Source organism: Oryzias melastigma, linkage group LG17 (genome assembly GCF_002922805.2).
Source record: "Oryzias melastigma strain HK-1 linkage group LG17, ASM292280v2, whole genome shotgun sequence".
In the NCBI taxonomy this organism is placed as follows: Eukaryota; Metazoa; Chordata; class Actinopteri; order Beloniformes; family Adrianichthyidae; genus Oryzias; species Oryzias melastigma.
The window spans coordinates 23,118,919-23,138,234 of NC_050528.1; the positions used below are offsets into that span (position 1 = coordinate 23,118,919).

General features: G+C 37.2%; 2 protein-coding genes across 3 annotated transcripts in view; one reads left to right on the plus strand and one right to left on the minus strand.

Moving 5' to 3' along the window:
• hhatla (hedgehog acyltransferase like, a) overlaps positions 1-1,040 on the minus strand; it is a 13,120-nt gene extending 12,080 nt beyond the window's left edge. The window contains exon 1 of the mRNA XM_024273550.2: positions 902-1,040. The gene's annotated coding sequence lies outside the window, so the exon portion shown is untranslated. The remainder of the gene's footprint in view (positions 1-901) is intronic.
• On the plus strand, positions 1,017-19,215 carry LOC112147286 (CTD small phosphatase-like protein). Of its 2 annotated transcripts, XM_024273551.2 has the most exons (8): positions 1,017-1,154; positions 11,383-11,534; positions 11,700-11,732; positions 14,700-14,801; positions 15,636-15,692; positions 15,950-16,042; positions 16,574-16,759; positions 18,344-19,215. In XM_024273551.2, the coding sequence occupies exons 1-8, from the start codon at positions 1,079-1,081 to the stop codon at positions 18,467-18,469; spliced, it is 825 nt and encodes a 274-aa protein (XP_024129319.1). In that variant the 5' UTR covers positions 1,017-1,078; the 3' UTR covers positions 18,470-19,215. The 2 variants fall into 2 exon arrangements, with proteins under 2 accessions (XP_024129319.1, XP_024129320.1); XM_024273552.2 differs by lacking the exon at positions 11,700-11,732.
• The last annotated feature ends 101 nt before the right edge of the window (positions 19,216-19,316 follow it).

The following is a 19,316-nucleotide window of genomic DNA, read 5'->3' on the forward strand; positions in this document are numbered from 1 at the left end:
AAAAAAAAAAAAAAAAAAAAAAAAAAAAAAGCCAATTTGTGCCCACAAAAATAGCTATTTGTGCACACCGAAATACTAATTTGTATACACAAAATGCTACTTTGAAGAAAGAAAAACGATTCTTATTTTTTCTGCCAGGTCCAAGGCTCCATAGTTTTCATTCATAGTATTTTCTTCATGTTGAGAAAAATAACGGTGCTGCAGTTCCTCGGTTTAAAGGCTAGATGGCGCTGCAGGACGTGTCAAAAAGGTCAAAAACCAACGGGACAAACCAACACGCAGAACAGTTATGGATTAGAGTAGACCTTCAAATAGAATAGGAAACTAGATATTATTTTCGGTTTCGTTTAACTAGAAAATGTAGGCACATTATTTTTAAAAGAAAGTTTACTGTAAAAAAATAAAATGTTTTGATATGTTTTGATTACAAAGAACACTAAGCGAAGAAGCAGCGATTTTTTTTTTTTGCCTGCCTTAAAGAATCCGTCACAGAAACAAACCGCCCCCTCCCACCCCCAGCGCCCCCGCTTCAGATGCAACTCAAAATACATGAAGCCTCCATGTTGCTGCACAGGGAATGTCGGGCGAGCAGATGTGAATTGTTTTCTAGCGGATGCCTACTTTGAGCTACTTGACTGTACTTGGCGCGCGCTCCTTGGACAAAAAACACCATCCGGCGGTCTTCCGAGTGTTTGCAGCGCTTTTCCACACGGCCTCATATTTTGGATGTTCCTAGCTTCAGAGCTAACTCTAGCTATCAGCTAACTTAAGTTTGTTAGCAGTTCTTTGTTTTATTTGCATGTTTTCACGCGTCGGGAGCGTTATCTCGCAACCATTTATTTGTAGTGATGGTATTTTCTGGAAAGCCATAAATGACAGCCAACCGCCCGTCTCCATTTACCTCCGTGCTAGCTGGCTGGCTCTCACCGCTCCCTCAGCGCTTCGTCTCGGTCGGCTTCCTGGCTTTGTGGGCGAGCGGCTCGTACTCATCGTAACCCCGCTAGCTGACAGTAGCTAGCATATCAAGCTAACGCAAGTACAATTCTGGGAATCAAAACAGGAATAACTACTCGTCTCAATGGACCACATGTCCATAATAACCCAGGTCCCCAATACAAAGGAGGAGGAAATAATCTCCTTTAACCAAGATAAAGGTAAGAAACTTAACTAAACAAAACAAATGCGTACGGCTAACTTCTTTCCTGACGTTAGCATTTACTCTCGTATGCTAACTGTTGTCAGGCACCGGTTGCATGTGTTAAACAGTTGCGTCAAAGGTGTCACAAAAACATGTTGTTTTCAAAAACTTAAACAAAATACATTAAATTAAACCAAGTTAAAAATTTGGGCTGCTTGGTGAGCACTCTGTTATTTTAAATTGGTCTGTTTGGATATGGAAGCAGCAAGAAGCGGTCCGTATAGCGGATTCCCAAGTGGTGGTTATGTTTACTATTGTTACTCATATGATATTTGTTGGAATTGTGTCATCTCAAAGCCTGATGCTCGCTGTATTCTGTTATGAAAATAAGCGAGAGGTTCCTCAGAATGAAGCAAGAGGACAGGAGAACAATTTCTTATGAAAACTGAGCTGCAAACCCCACTTTGTTCCTTAAACTTTGACAGTAAACTACAATTGTAAATTATTTATTTCAAGCAATCAAAGTAAACCTAAACACGACAAACAACACAATTATATTGCTAAACAGACATATTTTAGTCATAAAATTGATTGGAAAATAAATACATACATCACATACACTTGAAAAAATAACACTTTTATTCATAAACAGACATATTAGACATACAGAACATGGCATTATGAGACTATAAATATTACGTTTGTCAAACAGAGTTTAATTAATTGCTTAAAAGGGAGTGTGAGGAAGCAAATTTAGATGATCCTACCCTTGTTTTGGTTTACTTAACTTTAACAACACAGATTCAGGTCATTAGGAAGAATCGAAAAAGTATCAATAAATCAAATGACCATAGTTGGACTTGCATTGATCCCAGTGTGACTGTTTTCTAAACTTATTCTTATCTGTGAGCTTGTTTTGAAGGTTGGATCAAGTTTTTAAATAATTTTCTTATTGAACAGCTATCTGTTTTGGAATTTAGTCATCATTCTGTCCGAAAGCTCACTTTAGTAGAGGTCATTCATTTATTCCGAGAACTTAGCTACTGAGATCCATCAGCTGCCATTCTCGGGGCTCGATGACACTTTCCGGGTCACACTGATCTGTGTGGTATGGAGCACCGTTTCCTGCTCTCACCTTGTCTTGTTACATCATTAGTAATATTAGATTAGTCCAGCTCAACAATGCATTTCCCCTGAAGGTGCAAATATATTGCACACCTTTTAACTTGAACATTTTAGAGATGATCATAGCAGGTATGTGAAGCTTTGATACTTTAAGATGAGCGCTATATTTTTTATCTTCACTGAATCAGGTTCAGTGATAGATTAAATTATAATATCGCTCAGGAGTGTCTGTGATTGACGGACATCAATCCGTGGATTTTTATTTGTCTGTCAAACATTTGATCTTTATAGTTTGAATCGATAGAATGTGGAAACGATTATCTCTGAGTCCTTGCACAAAAAAATTAAATCAAGTGCAGACCTTACAAGTATAGTTTCAACATCTGAAGTAGCTTTTTGCAATTAGCCAGTGAGTATAAACAAACTACTGTTAAATACTCACAACTGCATACCTGTGTATTTTTTTTTAAAAGGTTTTGTAACACCTTTTTTTTGCCTATAGATCAGGATGCTGTCTAATAGGTAATGGGAAGTTCCTGATACATTAAAGGTGTTGAAAGCAGAAGTCAAAGTCAAGTTCTGGGTAATAATAGGTGATTAAAAAGTGTCAGCCACTGGCGAGACACCTGCTTGTGTATTTGGTTTGTGTTGGTGCGTCTTTAATTGTTTACTAACAGAGGTGTTTGAATAATTGCGCACACATGCCACTGGGGTGGAATTCACAGTTGTGTATTAACTGCTGTTCAAAAATAGCACCTGGGTAAGAAAGCATGCAAAGCGGGACATGGTTAAGTTACAGGATAGAGAAGAGCAGTGAAGGTGGTGTTTGTTTCGGTCTGCTTTTATTTGTGTTGCGAGGGAGTCATATGCAGAGTTTTTCCTCATCCAAATCTAAATTCTGTCATCATTTATGGAAAATTAATGGATTTGCCTCATCTACTGTTTGTTTTTGAGACAACTGAAACAGCTATGGAGGATGGCGTATAATGTACCTTTATCAATAAAGGCTGAAAAACTTCTGAAAGTTTTTTATGTTTTTAGAAATTATTCTGCTGTGAGGTTAGTAAAAATAGTTTTTTTCTTAATGTCTTTATATAAACAGTAATTTGACAATTGGTACTTAATTTAATACTGCTCAATATGAATAATATTACCAAATGTGATGTAGGCATATAAAAATGTTTTATAATATGTATGGACAGGTGCCAGACAAGTAGTTTGGCACCTATTGACCACCTTTATTTATAGTGTTGTTGCTGTATTTTGGTGTGTATGTGTGCTGGTTGCCATATGTCATATCTCAGCCTTTTTAACAGGTTGGCTGCCACGCACCTGCCTATATATAGACCGACTAAGCAATGGCACCAGTGACCACCATTTTTAGGTTGACAATGACACTTGTTGTTGTTGTTGTAATATATAATCAAGTGCAATAATTTGGAAAGCAGAGCATTATTTTAAGGAGTAGTTTTATAGTCACAATGGTCTTTAAAGTTCTGAAAGTTCAGTTGTCAAAAATAAAAATTACAAAGAAGTTGATGTATTTTACAAAATTTACAACAAAACTTAAAAAAAAAAAAAAACTTGACTGTAATTATTTTTCTTATTCACGTTTCACAAAAAATAAATTTAAGAGTGTATTCAGACTGGACACATTCAGAGTTTGTTTCTCTCGATAATCTGGGACAAACTTTTAATCTAAATACATTAAATTGGACCCAGATTCAGGACCAGGAACCGTTCTCTGACCCATCTTTCGTGGTGTAAATAAATAATAATTTAAATAAAATTTAAAAATCGTGATTTTATTTTTTTGCCATATCGCCCAGCCCCACCTGATGTTCAGAATTGGTCAGCAAAATATGAAGTTTGAATAAGTGAACTGTCCCAACTAGGAATGCAAAGCTTGGGGCTTTCATTTTTCCTTCTTTCCTTGCTTTGCCCGCCCTCGTAGTTCCTGACCAATGACTGAAGAGATTTTTGGTCACATGGTTTTGTTTACAAGCTTTGGTTTCAGGCAGAAATTTCTGCTTGATGGCAGTCTGAATACAAACCAAACACGAGGTTCAGATTTTTTAACTCGATCCAGACCAAATTAAACAGACCGTCCGGACCAACTGTCTTTTCTTGTCTAAATACACCCTAAATAATAATGTAAATCCATAAGTTATAGGTTTTGAGGGTTTTTTTTTTCTTCAATTTTTTCATGTTACTGTTGCTTTGTTGTTTACCAAGCTAACATTTTCTACAAAATTTCCCCCGTTTCTAATTTAGCTAGTTTTGTTTCTGTAACCAGAGCAGATCAGCCTTTAACATCTGACTGTGGGACTTCTCCATAGAAATCATACAACAACACATCTAAAACTTATCACACTGATTGTTTAAAACTACCTCTTTTTATGGGTCGTCAAACTGCTGTTACTGCAGCAATAATGTTTGAATTTAATTTTTTTTTCTTTTGTTGACACTATCATAAAAATCTGTGACGACTAATAGAAACTGATCACATTGATGGCAGTTCTTTGTAAATGACTGGTTAATCATTATGGGTTTTTTTATTGTTTATCTATTATGCTTCGTAAAAATTTATCAAATTGGTTCTCACTTACACTTTGACTTGCCAATAAACAAATATAAATACTTTTGGAGTGGAAGCTCTTATAAACGCATAAACACTTCTGGAGTGGAAGCTCTTTAGTTGGAGGAACTCTATCATCATTGTCAAACCATGGTCTGGTTGAATACTCTACTCTGATTGCTTCTGGATGTGTATTAACCCTTGTGCTTTCTTACGGGGTCCAGATGACCCCACCCTTATTTTGATGTGTGATCCCTCCCATGACAAAGGTGGATAAAGGTGGAAAGGATTTTGTCTGCCACAAACACCAGTGATATAAAACTTCCTTGACAAAAAAAATGTAAGCGCGCTGTCTTGTGGGGTCCAGATGACCTAAAGTACTAAGAGTCAATTGAATATTTATTTCTTTTGTTAGTGACCATGTTATATGGCAGGGGTGTCAAACTCAGTCACACAGAGGGCCAAAGCACTCCTTGGGTCGTGGGCCGAACAGGATAAACATTTATTGAACACTCTAAAACAAAATGTAAAAAAAAACTTTAAAACCGTAACTTTTTAACTTAATTATTAACTAGATATACAGCACTACCTGTGATAATTCTAGTGTGAATGCTGTAATCTGAATGTGGCCGCTGAAGGTGCTAGTGGAGAAAGCTGAAGATGCTGAAATTAATAGCTAAAACGCTGAATATAATCCCTGAAAATGCTGAAGTTGATAGCCAGCTAATATATTATCAAAATTAGCCTAAAAAATAAACCCAGGTTAGCCTAAACAGCTAGCATGTAGCTGAAATATTAGCTAAACTTCAAAATAGCCTAAAAAATCTTTGTAAATGCCAAAATAGTCTAAAAAGCTAGCAGAATGCCAATTTTTAAAACTTTGAAACGGTAACTTTTTAACATGATTACGAAGCATAAAAAATAGCAGGAATATTATTCCACAATATATCAACCTAAACTTTAAATAACCAAAGCAATATTTTACCCTGCATAAAAATATATTTTGTCAAAATTATACAAGTTAAAAATGAGCGCAAGATAACATTGGACCATTAGTAACAATAAAATAAAAATGATCTGGAATGCCAGATAGAACTACTTGGAGGGCCGGATTCGGCCCCCAGGCCTTGACTTTGACACGTGTTATAAGGGGCATTATGCCCTTTGAAGTGTTCATTATCACACTTCGCAGAGGACAGTTCAGGTTTACGTATTATGGGTTAATTTCTGATAATGCACACTTCATCGGTCATTATCCCTTGCTTATTCTTCAGTACAAAAGATACAATATGTACTGATTATCTCTTTTGCGGTTAATTATTTTTTCCTTTAGATTAAACCTTATAAGTTAGAAAAGATTAGTAAAAGTGAGTATAAATTTGGCTTCTAAATGATATAACGTAACCAATCCATTTTTAAATAAAACTTTGTGTTTGGCAGAGTAGGTGAGGATATCTTTTGAAATAACTTTTATTCATTTCAATCTAATTGTTTATTTCTTGTATTCATGTTCCTAGAATTTATTTTATTTGGGGGTAAAAGCAGCTGCTTATCAAACAGAAAAGGAGTTAATAATCGCTAATATTAGATAGATTTTATTGTTACTACAGGAGTAATGTAATCTTTGAACAGATGGTGGGTACAGTACAATTATGTTAGCTCCTTTTGTATCTGACGCTAAGCTACTTTTATGAATTTTTTTTCCTATTTTAGACTATACAGAAGGATGTTTTTTTTTAAAACTTTATTATTGTTATTTATTTAAATTCAGACTTATTAGCGCACATCAACACACACTCTTACAAAAACAAATCGACTGCACGCTCAAAAGTACAGACATCTACTGTATGTACGGTACTCAAACATCCACACAAATGCAAATAGTTCACTAATGCTAACGCAGCTGTACAAATCCTCAAACATATCTATGCAATGCCACACTGCCAATTACATATATTGATGCTTATATATATGCAAACACCCCAAAACATGTCAAATATGACACATCTACTCCCGCCTTCAGAAAGCAGAAGGGCACAAGAGTATGAAGTGCAAGTCCCAACCAGGAACCAGGGCTATACAGAAAGCACATCTGTACAATATTCTTGGCAAGTTACTTACTAGCTCTGAAATGACTCCCACACAGAGCAGACTGCCCCCCAACCATGGGGCAACTATTGAAAAAGCTGGGTAGCCCAGAATCCAAAGGTAAACCCAGCCCCAATGAGGACACAAACCTCCTCGTCCTGCTCAGATTTAATGTGATCCTCAGTTCATGACATGGCCATAGACCAGGCTTTCCCCTCACCACATGAAAAGAGGCTAATCAGGTGAGGTAACCAGCGCCCAAAAAAACACAACCAGCACGCTCCAACCAGCTGCTGATTCCACCCATAAGAGTTGGGGAACCTGGGGACACAGGTTCAATGGCCACCACCCTTGTTATGCAAAGAGTATCAGATGTTGAACAAGTCATTTTTAAACCAATTGCTGTAATTAAAATTTGGTTGGGGCATTGTAGATTGGCATTAAACATGTAGGAAGGAAGCCTACATGTTTAATGCGCAATTAAACACTACAAAAGAAGGCACATAGAACCGTACTGTGACTACGGTGGAAGTTCCACTCATCTGTGCCGGTTTTAGACGCCAGTCTAAGGTAAAGTCTGCTTGAAAACAAAAGAGCTGTGTTGCTGCTGATTGGGTTATTTTTGTATTCTAATCATTCTAGTAACATGATAATGTTGATGCATCACATTTCTAACAAAAAATGTACTTCTCATTCCTTGGTAATATTATACATTGTTTAGCATTTTGAATTAGCACTTCATGTTATTTTTACTTGAAAAGTATTTAACGTATTAATGTAAAATGAAACAACCACAATCTGTTTTTTAATGAAATTTGAACCTTGACATTAGTTTTCTATCAGTCAGACTTTAGTTATTGGACTTGTGTTAACTGTAAGCAAACATTTTTACACTGTCCCAACATCCGTAGATCCATTTTACTTTACAAAAGAGTGTTTACATGCTCACCAATATTTATATCTCATGCTAAATGAACTCATTTACTGTTTAAGATGTAGCTTTGTTCGATTATTTTAGATGTATACGCATACTCTAGAATGATACACCAATTTAATATTTACTACTTTATTCACAGGGACAATATGTGTCGGAATAGACACTAGAGTACTTTGTATTTTTTGACCTTTATATTTATGCATCAGCTGACGGCTTGCTGAAGGAAATTGACTTCTCAGCTTGTTTATTTAAACTGTGTTATATCTGATAATGGAACTGAAGAGGAAAATATTTTTTATGGTGTTGTGCGTAAAAGCTTCATATATTCTTGTAAAAGTATCATGCAACTGCACTTCTTTATTATTGTTTTTAAGAAAATTTTTGACATTTTTAGCTGCTGAAAGTGTATTATTGAGCATATGTTTGGATACATGTAATTGGTATTATTTTGTTGCTGCGACACATAACCCCTAAGCTTCAGGATATTCTATGGAAAATGCTCTTTACTTGGAATTGAGATATATGTAACTGTAATCCTCTTCTCATCCCCTCACTGGCATACATTGTATGTTGTAGCAGACGGTTGAATTCCCTCTCTGTGATGCGTTTGAGTACTATATGTATTGCTCAGTCAACACAGATTTTAAGAAATGACTCAAGATTTGGAGTACACATTCTGTAAACATTATACAGAATAGTGGCAGGCTTTGGCTTTAAATTTAATAATTCCGTATGAGAGTTTGGTGGAATTTTCCAATGGGATTTGTTAGGATAAAGCCTTGATAAAAAGCATGTGTTTCCTCAAAATGTTGAGATTATTGCTGCAGAAGTTCAGTGACTGGAGAGCAGAAAAAGTTGTGCGCTGTTTCATTGTTGATGCCTGATACTCTTGGGACAGACAGTATTATAATACTACATCAAAATGAAACCAATTTCTGTAGGGAAGCTCCACTTCATGCTCAGACATGTCTACGTTTGTTGTTTCAAGTAGTGCTACAGTAGTGTAAAATATGTCATGTATTTATCATATTTAATGAGTTGTCCCAACAGGTTTTGGATTGTTTTATTCATTACGATTAAGCAGTTATTAAGGTCAACAGTGCAAAATGTCAGTACATTAAGAAGCCAAAAGACATGACATAACAGTATTAGCCCCTCAGTGGTCTTTAGTTGCAAAAGCATTCTGCTGGGGTTGGAGGGGGGGTTAATGGATGGAGTGGAATGCTGCCTTGTATAGCCTCTTTGAGGTCTGGGGCCTCCCCACCTCCTCCTCCCCTCTTGTACATGTTCAGGCTGCCTCCGTCACTCACCTGCCAGGCGAGGGAAATCTAACCCAAGTTTGAAAATGGAGGCTCTTTGCTGGTTGGTCGACAGTAGTTGCTACAACAAAAAAAAGGAGGAGAGGGATTGTGAAGCTTCCAAGTTATTAAATGATGAAAGCTAAGCTCTGGGTTTAGGCTGTGCTCCATAGTCCTGGAACAATCTACATTTGGAGCAGAGCTTTCTCTGGTATAAACTGCTGGCAAAAAGTCTCTTTATGATAATTGGATCTGTCAAAAAAAAGATAGAAAAAACTCAAATCAAAGTTTGATAATGTCAAAACAACACAGTTGTAACAACTGTGGTCACTAGGCAAAATTACAGATGTATTCAGACTGGACACATTTGGTTTTCTTAAAGTGAACCAGTTTTTTCCCCCGATAATCCAGAACAAAGTTTCAGTCTAAATATGTGCAAGCGGACCCCGGTCCGGAACCAGGAACCACTCTCTGACCCATCTTTTGGTGGGGTCCAATTGGATGGAACTTCGGTTCACTCTGAGATTATTCAGTCTGAATACGGTCTGTGCTAGGTCCGGAACAACTGAACCAAAACGGTCACCATAGCTGGTTAGTAGCGGACAAAGGTGGAGCAGCGATGCAACAGCAACTAATTAAAATGTAGTTAGATGAATGCAAGATCATTAAAACAACTTTAAACGTAATACACATTGCCTCTCACACTGTTTTCCCAACAATCTATTACACACTCAAACGCTTATTAGCATACCTCATAGCCGTAGCGTTGTAGCGTTCTCAGTGACCACCTTGCAGTATGCCTCAGCCGTATCAAATTAGCAGTAAAAAGTTTTGATCCTGGCCTTCATACAGACGTTCAAAATTGACCAGCAAAATAAGAATTTTGAACAAGTGAACCACAGTATCTTGACAAGTGTTTACAAACTGCAGCACATCCATCGTTCTCTTTCTTCCCCGGTAACTGTTAGCCGATGACGGAAGATCTTTAGTCACATAGCTTGTTTACAAGCTTTGGTCAAGAACAGAAATCTCTGGTAGACCCCAGTCTGAATACAGATCAAATGCAAGGTTTAGGACCAAATTCAGTGGACTTAGTCCAAAACAAATACATTTTCCAGTCTGAATGCACCCTAACATTCTGAGATGTTGATAGACAAATGTAAATGTTTACCATTTTTTAAATTTGTTAAAAGCGAGCAGATTCTGTTCTCTTGGCTAATGATTGATTTTTAAATATGTGAAATTGAAAATTCTGTACTTTTTTTTTCTTGCTCAAACTAATTCACTTTTTTAGAAATGCTCAAAGTATTTCATTCTAATTAAAAATACTTTTTTGGTCTTCTTGCACTTTAAATACTTTAATAGTAAGAATCTTGAGAGCAAAGAGAATTAATACTTTTATGTTTAAAAAAAATCAATAAATAACTTATTCTTTATTCTATCTTCATGACTGAGAATTTGAGTTTTTGTTCTTTGAGTTAAAACCAACCTGGATGCCATCATCAATCTGCTGGTTTGTGATCTTCTCAATTGTTCTTGCTGTAAGTTTGTCAGGTCACTTAATGGAAATTTCACAACCCTACATTTATTGACCACTTAAATTTAAAATCTGGCAGTGCTTGCTTTCATTGTGGTTTCAGCTTAGACCTAAAGCAGGAACATGTCACTCGGACTCAGGGAACTTCCTCTGCTTTGACTGCAGATGAGTACTGCATTAAAACAAGGAAGATCAGCCTACACTTGTTCCCCCCATCATGATGTGTTTTGAGTAAACCGGGAACAGGAGATTGCAGCAGATTGAGATATACAGTAGTATTGCAATTAGGGCTTCATGTCAAAGTCATCAAAAGTCTTTGAATAAAAACCAGTGAAGTCACTAGATTTACCACTTGTTGCAGCTTTAAACCAAAGTTCCTTAAGGCATCCAAAAAAGCTTCTACATTCAGATGCTCTGCAAGTCTTAGGAAAGCTGTTTTACAATTTAGTTTTTTTTTCTTTGCTGCATGTCTACATCTGTGTCACTGTCATTTTTGTGTGTGGATGTACACACACAAAAATGAGAAGAAATGGTTGCGACAAGGTCTGATACAGAGCGGTTCAGTGGGTCACATGAAAAAAATCGTCCGATACCCACTGCAGGTCAATTTAGTGCATTTGTAATGTTTCTAACACACTATTCAATTCTAAACAATTTTTATTTTACTTTGTCTTCTTTTAGCATCCCAGTCAAACAACAGCCTGAAGAAGCAGAGGAGCCGGAGTATATTCAGCACATTCTTGTGTTGCTTTCGCAACTACAATGTGGAGCCCCCAGTCACTAACACAAGCTCCGTGCCCCCTCCTGTTGAAGAGAACGGATCCCCCCCTAAGGTGAGAGGGGCTCATTTGTGTGAACGCTCATGTCATTGTTTGCATACTGTCAGTTTTTGTGAAGTTTCCTCAGTTTTGTTCTTGGTTCTTCTTTTTAAGCGTTTTTATGTTTTCCTCTAACTCACACCTTATTTTTGTATGTGTTTCAATCTCTTTGTGTTGTAGTGTGACCAAGTCGAGGTCCTCCCTGTCCCTAGTGTATGTATTGCGTTTACTTCTTTTCTTTTGCATGCTGGTAGAGTCGACCAATACTGATGCATCCAAACCATGTGGACTCCAAGAACTTTCATTTCTTTGAAAGCAATTTTGCTGCTAGTCGTTGCACATGCTTTGTTCACAACAAGCTCATTTACATACTCACCAAATATAATCAATTTCTGATTATTCTTGGGTTATCAGATTGTTCAGAGGGCCGTTTAAACAGATTGATCATATGTTTATTAATCAATAATTTTGCAAACATGTAGATTGCTCCATTTAATAAATGTTTCCACTGTTTATCTGATACTTTCTGCATATGAGCAACACTAAAAAAGAAAACTGATCTCAAGCAATCAAGATTTGACATCCATGGTACCGTAGCTTAACTAAGGCAACTGCCCTTTCCTCTTTGCAAAGTACAAACAGAGGACAGCAGCAAAATGTCTGTTTTGCAGGCACATTAGTTCCCACACTCACAAAGCCAATGCCAGTGCAGCCATGTTTCTGAAAGGACAGACTGGTGCAGGCTTTGAAAATAACCGGAAGTTACATCATAACAAACATATGTTCTGTCAAATAAAGATAAGTGACTAATATTTCCAAAAAAAATTAAAAATATCTGATAACCGGTAATTCCTGCTATCAGATTTTTGTGCATATAGCCACAGTGTATGATCAGCTGTTGCTTCCAATAACTTCAGTGTGCTGGTGTGAAACTTGTCTGCATTTATACTTTTAACAATACTTATATAAAAAATTAATACAATGTTGCTTTCACTAATCCTCTTATGAGCTTCTTTAAAAAGTAATCATTTAATTGTGTCAGACATGCATGCAGTTAAACTTCAGAAGTCCAGAAAGTCTTCCGGTGTGTAAATTGTTCTAATCTGACAGTTATAGTTACTGCTCTTTAGAATTTAAATCACATATTTATCTCTTTTATATAGAAGCATATGTTTAGCGGCTGGGTGGCTCAGTGGGCTAGGTGAAGGGCTGACACGCAGGAGCCCTGGGTTCAATTCTCAGGGTGTCCACTGATCCCCACCCAGATTGGGTCCTTAGGCAAGACCCTTGACGCTGCTGCCTAACTGGATCAAGAACAGGGTTGTGTCAGGAAGGGAATCCGGCGTAAAAACTCTGCCAAATCACTGATGCGCTGTGGCGACCCCGAAAGGGATAAGCTGAAAGTGAGAGAGAGAGATGTAGAAGGATATGTCTGAATTTATCTACACTAAAGCAACAAAAAGACATGGGCCATAATCTGAATTGTTTCCCTACCCCTCTTGCTTTCCCTGTCCCTAAATTTAGCCCTCCAAGCAGAGTTATGGAACAACAGTGTCTTCAAATTGGGATGTTACTGCCGTTTGATGACATCATCAATAGTCGGCGATCCTCTACGTTACTGTGTCGCTGCCAGTGCAAATACATAACATCTGTTTTATAACTTTAAAAAGTCATGCAAATACTCAATACTTACATTTAAATGTAAACTTCTGTACTCCAGAGCACATCCACGTGAGGAAATGTGTTTTGGACACCGCTCCAGCTTCAGATACCCCTACAGTTGAAGCAGTAGGGAGTTGCCAGAGGGGCTGGGAGGCAAGTCGGATTGGACTATAGTGTCACACTGAGAAATATTTGGGGATATTGTTGGAATTGTGCGTGTCTGCACCACTGCGACAAAGTGAGGTGTATTGTTTTAGGGAACCTACAACTGTTGTAGTTTTTTTTTTTTGTAAAAATATTGCTTTAAAGAGATATTAAATGTGATCGTAATGAAGCAAGAGCAGTTATTTCTAGACCGACTTTTTACCTATTTTATTTGTATGCCTACAAACCTTGTATGTGTTTGTGTGTAGAGACAGTGAGTCTTTAATAGTCTCTAACAGGCCGATTTAAAAAGAATAGCAGTACGTCATACCCATAGAAATAAATAGAATCGTGACATCGTTGTGGACGGGCATCATTTGGTTGTTTCAGACGAGAAACATGAGTAGAGCACAGATCAGTTTGCATTCAAATAGAAACATAACCGCTGCTGTAGAGTATTGAAAGATTTAAATTAGTGAGCCTTCAAACAAACAGAATATGACCACTCTATTTGTTTTCGTATCTTGTGTAAACTTCGGTAGTTTAGCATGAGCATTTCCCCCTTTGCAAGGCTATGCTTCAGCAAATTCAGTTGTGTTGACTTTTATTTGGAACTCCCCATGCTATTTGTTGTGTATCTAAGTGTATATTTGATTCAAACAAGATGAGAAGAGTTTCCTTTTGGAATTTTTGTGAAGTATTCCCTAGTTCTGACTTGTCGGTTGTTTAAATTGTCCTTATGGTTGTAATGAATTACAGTAAAACACCTGTTACAGCCATTTGTTTCACAAAGATGAATCTTTACACATTTAGAGAAGGGAACCACCTTGACCAATATCTAGATTGTTGTTATTGAATTGATCCATTTAGTTCAGGGACTTTTTAATTCTCATTATACACAATTTTTAGGGTAATATCACATCAATCTTGCAGACTGACAAAAATGTGATACACATAAAAAGAAAGGATTATTTAGAAAATGAAGGTTCTGTTCTGCATGTTTATTGAAGGAGTTACATTCTGAATAACTCCTTACTACACGCTTTATACACTTTCATCAGACAGACATGAACATTTTCATACTTTTGTCTCTTTTTAAAATTCTCAAAGTTTGAACCTTTTTAGAAAAATAAGTCCAGTCCAGTATTATAGAATAAAAAAACAAAGAGCTTCTCGCTTATGAAGATTTATGTTGATTTGGCAGAATCGTTCTGTACTTGGTGTACCCTCAAATCTATTTTGTTGGAAGAAAAAAAATACCAGACTAAATAGATGTCAACTTATTCTAGACCAGGACTTCTCTCGTCTTTTTTGCTTATATTGAGGATATGATGTTCTAACAACAACTCTCATCCTGTCTTTATCTTTTAACAGCCTCCAGCCAAATACCTCCTGCCAGAGACCACGATAACTGATTACGGTAAAAAGTGCGTGGTTATTGACTTGGATGAAACACTTGTTCACAGCTCCTTTAAGGTAAGTTGAGGCTAAAACTTTTGAGTTTAGCAGTTTTGCAGAATCCTAATGTGTGTGAAAGTGAACGTTTTAAATTGATTTCTATAATATAATTTCCTTGAGCAAGTACCCTTGTCTCTAAAAGCTGACTGTTTTTGTGTTCAAAGAACACATAATGTACATTATTCATGTTTATATTTAAATTGTAGCCATTTAAAGAAAGTTCAAAGTCCAGAAAACCAGTTTTCTTCATTTCAATGCTTTTAAATGTTCCTCATTAGTTTTTTTCCCCACTATAACCTGTCCTCCTCTGGTTCAGTCTAGTTTAAAACCAACCACCAATCTATTATATTTCCCAACAAACCCCACAGGCTTTCTTTGAAGTGGACAAAGTACTTTGCAAAAGTTAATGTCTTACATGCAGCAGTCAGCATGCAACGTTCTTACAGTTTGGATGAGTGAGCCGTGTTGACCTCTACTCAAGAGTACAAATGACAGAAAAAAATAGTTTTTTATCTTTAAAAGCAACAACAACCTCATAAATCTCTCTGGTTTAGGAGCAAACAACAAGTTATAGATTTATTACCCAGAGTAAGTTACTTGAGCAAAAACATGTTGAAACTGCGTATTGATAATGTTACAACATGGGTTGAGTAACTTATGAACAAATGTTCAATTTTTGTATTTAGTTTGTGTTTGATGTAAAGCAGCAATTTATCAAACTTCACTTAAAGGAAAAATATTCTTAAGAGTGTTGATAAAAACGCTGTGAATGTCACTTTTGTGTTGTTAGAAGATCCTCTAGTGGTCAGTTAAGGTACTGCAGCAAATATAAAAGTTTGTTTTCCCTCACAGCCCATCAGCAATGCGGATTTCATCGTTCCGGTGGAGATAGATGGTACCGTTCATCAGGTATTGTACTTTACGAATAAGGAAAAATCTTTTATAAATTTAAAAAGTGCTTCCTGTGTGAAGATCCCGAAGTGACTGGCTGTTATCAAGTTCAAGTAATCCAGGATAGGCTGTGTGTATCCTGGTTGGCCTATTCATGATTACTTGCACTGGGTGGCAGATCCTGATTGCAACATAAATGGCATATATTTATATTTTGTAAAAACGTCCAGTTAAATTTGTTTGCTGTGGTTTTAAATCTTTGTTGTGTGTTTAAGGTTTATGTGCTGAAAAGGCCTCACGTGGATGAATTCCTTCAAAAGATGGGGGAGCTGTTTGAGTGTGTGCTCTTCACAGCCAGTCTCGCCAAGGTGTGTGAAGATTAGGCTCTTTAATTCTTCTGTTCTGGAATCAAGCTGTTTAGCAGCTCTGATCGACTTGTGTTGTCTGAATTTTGACATTTCCTTCGATTTGCTCTCTTGTCTCTTTTGTATCCGCCAGTATTTCCATCGGTAAGTTTATGGAATGATCAAAAAAAAAACAAAAAACCTGACGGTGAAAGCGTGGCTGATTCTTGTAGTTCCACATTTCCTCATGCTGAGTTTAACAGTAGGAGTGAGCAGCGCTTTGTTGTGTTGAGTAGAGTCTCCAGAGACGTCTTCCCTGTTTGGATTATGAAGAACTACATGCTCTGGCTTTTTTATTTTTTTATTTTTGGTGTACCTTTTAGTTTTTGCTATTTTTTATTTTTATTTTATTTTGTAGAAAATCAATGATCGCATGAGCTAAAATGAATTTGAAAAAGCTAATTTTTCTAGCTTTAAGCAGTCTTTTTTTTGTATTTCGGTGTCAGATTTTCTCCCTCAGAAGCCTAACGTTTGTTTGTGTTTTGCTGTTGACAGTATGCAGACCCCGTAGCAGACCTCCTGGACCAGTGGGGGGTTTTCCGAGCGCGGCTCTTCAGGGAGTCCTGCGTCTTTCACAGAGGGAACTACGTCAAAGACCTCAGCCGGCTGGGACGAGAGCTCAACAACGTCATCATTGTGGACAATTCGCCTGCCTCCTACATTTTCCATCCAGAAAATGCTGTAAGCTAAGCCTTCATTTCCTTTGAGTATGTCGGTACAGCTTCTGCATTAAAAAAGTCAGGCAGCTTGTGTTTGTTTCACTTCATCTTTAGATGGAAGGAGGATTTTATTGCCATCTAGCAAAAAAAAGTATTACATTTTGAAATTAAGTGGCATAAACCATTTTTTGTGTGTAAATCTGTCATCTACTAATTATCCAGTAGGGGAAAAAAATAATTATTATAAATAGATTTGCCAGATATCAAGGACATCCAAGACTGCATGCAAACCAAACCTCCACATTTAAAGCAGACGCGGCTCCCCTAATGACCACTAGAGGCAGTGTTCCCCACTCCTATTGACTTTTTTTTTTTTTTTTTTAAAGTTCAACCTAAGACGAAAATAAACTTGTGTACGGTCTGTTTATACATTTGTTTTCTGTTCCTGACAAATTCATGCATTACTAGATGCATGTTTTTTTTTAATTATCCATTGGGAGTGCTCAGTAAAACTCTAATTCTCCTGCACAATTGTTCTCTTCTGGATTGTTGTTGAGTTTGGTGGAGTGAACTTTAGCCTCGTTCAGCTCACTTCAAGCTACCTTTTCTCCAGTAAGAACCCTCTTAGTTCATCTGTCCAGTAAATTATGTGTGTGGGGCAACCTTGATTCTTACTGATCTGCTGACTGCAGAACAGAATAGTTAAAATCAGACTCAAAAGCTATTGACCTAAAACATGTATTTTTCTGTAAAGAAGAAAAACATTTAGTTTTTTTTTTTATTTTGAACTTTTTTACAGCAACATTTTAAATTTGCATTTAAATTTTATGGTTAATTTGCCAAAATTTGATTAATTTGCTAATTGAAACATTTATATGCATTGCAAGTGAACATAAATGTAGGAGGAACAGATAAACAAACAGAAAATTAAGCTTAAAACTTCATTTTTGAGTATGCCTTTATTCAGATAGTCGTGAATCAGGACCATATAAACATTTAGTTTGAAAAAGATTTTATTTGTGACAGAAACTACAATCTGTTGGATAGCTGTTAGTTGTAAGCTAACAGAAACCAAATGATGATAACCAGGCTTTCTCCACACCAACATCCACAACTCAGAGGGAAATTCTTGATTAACTTTGATTAGTCTGAACTTCCGATTAAGTCCAGTCGCTCTGTAGAAACTATCTCCTAGAAAACAACACAGTTTTTTGTTATTTGTCTAAAAATTGCATCATCATAATTAAAATCATAATTAAAAGACCATTTGGAGCGATTTTACAATAGATCAAAAGATGATCAGAGTGGGTCTTTAACAGAATGTCTAAAAATCCAGATATTCTGAGAAAGTGGATCCTAATCTGGTGTCTTTTGTGTATGTGAATCCACCAAGTGTTTACATGATTTAAAAATGTAAAGAAATACAACAAAAACAACGCTGGCAGGTGGTGAACGGTGATCAAAATGATTTTTATTCATCATCATCTTTTTCCCTGCTATGATTTTATCATATTTTCATGGTTTGAAATTGTTTTTTAGTTGCTCTTGTTTATTTCACAGATTACTGTGAATTAAACAGCATCTGACTCTGCTTCCCCATCATCAGGTCCCAGTCCAATCCTGGTTTGACGACATGAATGACACGGAGCTGCTGGACCTGCTGCCTTTCTTTGAGGGACTCAGTAAGGAAGAAGAAGTTTACGGCGTCCTGCAGAACTTCAGAAGCAGGTAGCAGGACACGCCGCCGCCCCGCCTCGCCTCTGCTCTCCAGAGTCTTCTCTGCCAAACCCACCCCGTCGTTCTCTGCCGCCGCGCCTCGGGCCCGGGGAACATCGTCCCTTTAGCGCCTAAAGCGACGACCTGCAGTCTCACTGTGGAAACCCCTCCCCTCGCACCCCAGTCTGCTCTCTCCTCCTGGTGACTGGCTGCCTCCTGAGTGCCAACAAAACAACACAGGACCACTGTGTCTCACAGAAACCAGAAAGTGGGCGGAGCCTCCTTATTGTTAACTTTGGGGACTAAGAACTAAGAGGAAAGAACTCTGGTTTTTGACTTTTTTTTTCCAAATCTAAAAAGTTATATTAGTCTGTGAATTTCAAATTTTAGAACCAAAAAAAGAAAGCACTCGACCTGAGACTTTTAGTTTTTTTGTGGCGCCACACAAACGTACGGGAAGGTTTTCGTCCTCATCGTCGCTATGCAGGCAGTTTCTGATAGTAGAAAGGACTGTAACTCTTTTCTTACCGAATGAAGTGCCTTGTATGAATGTACTTTCTATGAGGAGTTCTTTTGTACGCAACATATTTCCAGAGAGCGTCAAGTCTTTTTTCACACACGATATGCTTTAAACTGGACACACAAGTATCCTTAAACCAATATTTGACTTCACTTTTGAGCGCCCGGCGTTTGGCAGTTGTCGGGCAGCCCCCTCCTCCTCCTCCTCCAGAATGCATGTGCCATTATAAAGGTGTGACTTTCTTTTTCTATTTTCTTTATGTGGAAATTTATTCAGCAGAGGATGCTCGCTGTTGTGACCTTCAAGCTCCTCCTGCAACAGATTTTTTTTTTTTTTTTTTTTT